Source organism: Acanthisitta chloris, unplaced genomic scaffold (genome assembly GCF_000695815.1).
Source record: "Acanthisitta chloris isolate BGI_N310 unplaced genomic scaffold, ASM69581v1 scaffold1125, whole genome shotgun sequence".
NCBI classification, from domain to species: domain Eukaryota; kingdom Metazoa; phylum Chordata; class Aves; order Passeriformes; family Acanthisittidae; genus Acanthisitta; species Acanthisitta chloris.
Window position 1 is genome coordinate 22243 of NW_008674057.1, and position 6000 is coordinate 28242.

Below are 6000 nucleotides of genomic sequence, written 5' to 3' on the forward strand. Positions count from 1 at the left end.
TTTTGCTATTGCTGAGCAGAGCTCACACAGAGCCAAGGCCTTTGCTGCTTTCTGTACTGCCACACTGGGGAGGGAGTTGGGGGTGTATGGGAGATTGGGAGGAGACACAGCTGGGACAGGTGACCCAAACTGACCCAAGGGATATTCCATACCATAGCACATCATGCTCAGGGTATAAGGTGGGAGGCAGAAGGAGGAAGGAGGGACATCTGGAGTGATGTGTTTGTCTTCCCAAGTAACATTCCATGTGCTGGTCCCTGCTCTCCTGGAGATGCTGAACACCTCCTGCCCATGGGAAGCAGTGAATGAATTCCTTGTTTTCCTTTGCTTGTGTGTGCAGCTTTTGCTTTCTCTATTAAACTGTCTTTATCTCACCCCATGAGTTTTTTTAGCTTTTACCCTTCCAGTTCTCCTCCCCATCCCATGGCTGGGGGAGTGTGTGAGTAGCTCTGTGGTGTTTAGCTGCTGCCTGGGGTTAAACCACAACAGTCCATTTTGACACCCAACGTGGGGCACAAAGAGTTTGAGACAACGACAGATTTGATTGGGATGTCCTAGATTGAATTTACAGCTGTCAGTGCTGTTCAGCTAGTAACAAGCAGGCTCTGTGCTTGCCATGGCACTCACTTTGTGCTCTCCTGACTGTACAGTAGAGTCTAACACTCATTAGCTGTTGCTTTTTGCTTTTGCTTCTTGCTGTATTGCTTATCACCTCACTGTGCTGTGCCTGGGAACACTTTGGTCACAGCCATAGGGATGTGCCTGGGCTGGCAGAGGGCCAGGGCATTGCTGCTGTTCCTGTGCTGCTGTACTGGACAGGCTGGAACTCCAGTCTAAACTTGAGCAGAAGGGACTGTGACCTGCTGATGAGCCCATGATGAAGCAGAGACCAACCTGCAGCCTGTGGAGGACTAGGATGTGGTTTATACTGATGATGGACTCAAGCAGGAACCCCTTGTTGCCAGCCAGGCTGGGAACAAGGGGAAGAGCTCATTGCAATGTTAATCCAGAAAATCTGGCCCAAAAGGACCAGGGCTGGAGATCCCCCACAGGAAAAAAACCCCATTATTTTTGCTTAGATACCAGAGGAGTATTCTGATTTCTCTCCCATTCAGTAGTGTGTACATGAATATATGTCTGTTGTTCCACTATGATCATGCAAAGTACTTCAAAACCATGTTTCCCACGTTAATCAAAAATCTTATTAAATAAAAATACTAGAATACAATTTTCATCTGAGTTCCTAGTTTCTTAAACCTAGAGCCTATGGTTTATTCTGAAAGCAAGTTCTCATACAGAGCATGTTTAGAAGATGTGAACTGCTTGTTTTCAAGTGATCTGATGAGCCTATGAACTAGCTACCTAGTGAGGGGGAATAAAAAAGATTTTGAAGTACAGAGGTATAATGAATCATGCCTATTTCTTAGTCATCCTAATGAATACCTGCAAATTATTCTGCAGTAAAGGTATTTTAACAAATTGGAGGACACAGACATATTGTCAGTTATCAGAACAATTGGGAGAGTTTACTGGCAAGCAATTCTAGCAATTACTTAAATTGGTGATTAGATATCACATCAGCTGAGATATTTTAGAATTCCTTGAACTTCCAGTATGGAAATTTACTGTGTATAATTACATTACTGAGAAATATCCATGGAGTAAATGAATATGCAGACCTCTTTATTTAGCAACCATAATGCATCTATATTTACTAGCTCATCTGTTGACACTGTTTATGCTGTTTTCAGAAGGCCATTAGCCTAATTTTTAATTTGTTTTCCACTAAGAATGAAATTACAAGAAATGAGTGAGATGGAACTCCCTAAAAAAATAGCAGTTAAGGAGTTTTTTAAGGTGCTTAGCACAAAGAGATTACAGACCATGACTACAGCTCCCAGCAGAGCTTCTTAAACACTGTCGATTTGATTCTGCAAATAAAGTTAGCAAGAAAAATAATAAAATCCTTTTAAAATACTATTTTCCATATCATTTTATTGTGAACACATTTTTGTAAAGTCTTCTGGGGTTTTTTTTTTGTTTCTTTTTTGGTTGGTTGGGGTTTTTTTTTGTTGGTACAAGCTATAAACAAGGCACAGATTTTAAGCTTATTAGCAAAATTACATAACCTCATGCTACAACCATTTCTTGCTGTACTTGAACGGCACATATGTTTGAGCAGAGCCCATACCTTTTTTTCCAGAGACTTTTGCCATCATTTTTTAATACAATCATAGTTGGTTAAACTTCTGTTGTATTTTTAAATAAGCCTTCATTATTGTGCATGTTAATACCAGCAATAGTCTAATGAATTTTAGGCTAAGAAACCTCACAGATAAAACTGTTTTGAAAGTTAAAGCCTTTCCTTTTTCTTAAGGAGCAACAGAAGTCTACCAGGGGACTAGGCCTTCCTTCAAATAGCCAGAGAAAATGCATAATAAACCTACACTTCTCATCTTGCTGAAATATACAGCATAACTCAGAAAAAGCAGAGCATCGTTCAGGATGAAGTATTTAATGTGCCATATTAATCATTCAGAGAGTTCCCTGTAGCAATTACAAAACAAACTATAAGACATTGAACTCCTGAAAATATGAAATACGGTCAAAGAAATAATAGAGCAGAGAAGATATGGAATTGCATGGAGTAAAGGAAAAAAAAAAGCCAATCTAGGGAATGGTTATATCAGAACAAGAATTTAAGCTTTGGCTCTCCAGATTTTCCCAGACATTCATGGCTTGCAGTGCCCCAAGCAGGTATGTGAGTAAGTACACAGTGCTGCTCTCACAGAGATGGATTCAGAGATAAGACACAGAGGGTAACTGTATCCCAACTCTGGAGCAAACCACACAACTCTCCATGGGCACAGAACCAATAACCGTGTTAAAACGTTCAGTTCCTTCGTGGTCACCTGTGTAGAATCATTCCTCAGATGAAAGAATTCACACCACCTCAAAGGAGGAAAGTTATTTAGCTCTGGAAAACTTGGGTAAGGCAACAAGACTGTGCAGCTGGGGACTCCTCACTTCTACTCCACGTTTTGCAGAAGACAGAATCCAGTGATAACAGTCTCCACTGCTCAGACCTCCTTCAGCAAAACAAATGCAACTTGAGTTTTAAACCTTAAAAAGAAGCCACACTAAAAGATAATAAAATGCCTCCAGCTAATCCAGTGAAGAAACATCCAGCATTCCAGTAATTCAGAATGAATTCTGCTCCTTTACATTCTCAACCAACAGATGTTTTAAGAGCATTTTTTCCAGAAAAACAGTCTCTAATCCAGACAGGTACTTTTTGGCTGACTGTCAAGGAGAGGAATATAGCAATTTATATTAGAAAATACTAAGAAACAGTTCTCAGACACAAGTAAAAAGTTTACAAACTGTTCAAGGAAAGCTCTAACATATGTTGACAACAGAAGTATTAAAATGCCTATCTGTGTTTCCACTGATCAATCTCTGAATGGACACTGGCTCACAGAATTAAAACCATTTTCAGTTAGAATTGGAGATTTGAATTTTCACCTGGGGGACTCATAAAAGACTGTTTCAGTAGAGCACTACACTGTTAGACAGACAAAGGTCAAACATATCTATAAACTTCCCACTCTCCAAGTCAGACTTCTGAGAAAAACACTGAGAACAAAATAGGTACATGCAATTCCCAGCATCCAACTGAATTATTTCTGAAAGCACTCCACCATTTTCCTAAATTTGATTTCCACTAAATCAGAGCCAAACTGAACAAACAGTCCAACTGAACAGGGAATTCATCCATTTAAAAGGTCTGGGCTTCAAACATCCACAGAGTCCAGAAAATAAAATCAGTAACAATCTGTGCCTAATGAACTGCAGCACTTCTTTGACAAAGGACTAAGCAGTAGCACAAAGAAAATCAGAAGAAACCTTCTCTACAACACCAGAGTTCCTTAGCCATTATTCTGATGTTCAAGGAATAAGGTCATTAGCACTTCTTTGTCACCATGTATAAGCATATAACTAATCCAGTGCATCTGAGCCCACTACTCCTCCTAAACAGAAAAACCTTGGCTCATCAGCATTGTATCTCAGAAACCCAAGACTGACACTTTCTCCTTTTCCTGGAAGACAACAGTCACCTGTCTACATCTTGAAGAAAAAGTAGATCCTCATCAGTTCCTGAAAAAGACTAGTACTTGTAATTAAAGGCAGGTTAGAAATAGTATGAAAGTATTTAAGTGATTACCTCTCCTATAAAGACAACCATGACACAATCCAGTTTTTCTTCAGGGGACAGCTTATCAATAAGTGAGTGGAGAGTTTCTGTAAGGTAAGACTTGACTTTCCTTTTCACTGTAGGTATTCCCATTACAATGGAAACTGAAAAAAAAAAACCAAACCAGAAACATACTTTCAGTGATTTCATGCACAAGATAGAAACCAAAAATCTTGCAGTAAAGCACTGCTAAAGAAATGCAAAAAGTTAACAGGAGATAACAGGAATGAAAAAAAGTTTCAAAATACACCACCCATCACCAGAAGGATGACTAACAATCACCACCAATGCTCAGAGCAAACAACAGCAAACAAGAAAAGTAATCCTAGACATGTTAGATTATTGCATAGGTGTGGTGGGTTGACCCTGGCTGGACACCAGGTATGCAACCAAACCTGATCTCTCACTCCCCTCCCCAGCTGGACAGGGGAGAGAAAATACAATGAAAGGCTTGTGGGTGGAGGTAAGGGCAGGGAGAGATCACTCACCAGTTACTGTCCCAGGCAAAACAGACTCAGCTTGGGGAAATCAGTTTATTACCAATCAAATCAGTGTAGGTTAATAAGAAATAAAACCAAATCCTGAAACACCTTCCCCTCACCCCTCCCTTCTTCCTGAGCTCAACTTCACTCCTGATTTCTCGACCTCCTCCCCCCAGCACCACAGGGGACAGGGAGTGGAGGCTGGGGTCAGCTCATCACACATGCTCTGCCACTTCCACCTCCAGGGAAGGACCTCACACTCCTCCTGTGCTCCAGCATGGGGTCCCTCCCATGGCACATGGTCCTCTATCAACTTCTCCAATGTGAGTCCTTCCCAGGGGCTGCAGTTCTTCAGGAACTGCTCCAGAATGGGTCCCTTCCATGGGCTGCAGTTCTTCAGGAACAGACTGCTCCAGTGTAAGTCCCCAGCAGGGTCAAAGTCCTGTCAGCAAACCTGCTCTAGCATGGAATCCTCTCTCCATGGCTACAGGTCCTGTCAGTGGAGGTTTCCCAGGGTCTCAGCCTCCTGCCCCAGCACGGTGTCCCCCACAGGCTGGTGGTGAATATCTGCCCCATGAGCTGCAGGGACAGCCTGGCTCACCACACCATGGGCTGCAGAGGAGTCTCTGCTCTGGCACCTCCAACACCTCCTCCTACACTGACCTTGGTGTCTGCAGCTCTCTCACAGATTCTCACTCCTCTCTCAGCTGCAATTGCCCTTGCACAGGGTTTTCCCCCCTCTTAAAATCTGTTATCCCAGAGGAATTACCACCACACCACTGAAGGGCTCAGCCCTGGCCAGTGACAGGTCTCTCTTGGAGCCAACTGGCTACTCTCTCACAGGAGAGAGAGTTACCAAAACATCACCACAAAAAACCCCAACACAATAGGGAATGATGAACAATCATTGTATTAATCAGATAAAGTGCATCAAGACTTACAGTGATTAGACTCCCTAACTTATGCTTTATTTTCAAACTAACAAATACTTGAGTTGTGAAGAATGATGAACTTCTCCAAAGTCATCCCTAAAATCATACTGCTAGAAAACTCTTCTTTGCACCTAATTTTGGTTCTTCTAGAAAAACGAGTCCAGGACATCGGTATTGCCCAGAAATTCCTCAAAAAAGTTTCTTATCTCTGACAGAAGCACCTCAAATGCAAAGCAACACAGCCCCAGCTACAGCACTATTAACACCATCTTTCAGCTGGCCATTTGATTCCCCTGTTCCCTAACTTTTCCATAGTCTCCTTTTTTTTTTT

General features: G+C 41.9%; 1 protein-coding gene across 1 annotated transcript in view; it reads right to left on the reverse strand.

The window, feature by feature from the left end:
* Positions 1–6000, reverse strand: part of LOC103802658 (alpha-1,3-mannosyl-glycoprotein 4-beta-N-acetylglucosaminyltransferase A) — a gene marked incomplete at its 3' end in the record, with an annotated part of 29354 nt that overhangs the window by 21676 nt on the left and 1678 nt on the right. Inside the window, exon 2 of the mRNA XM_009075159.1 lies at positions 4226–4359. Coding sequence (XP_009073407.1) covers positions 4226–4348 — 123 coding nt within the window. The remainder of the gene's footprint in view (positions 1–4225; positions 4360–6000) is intronic.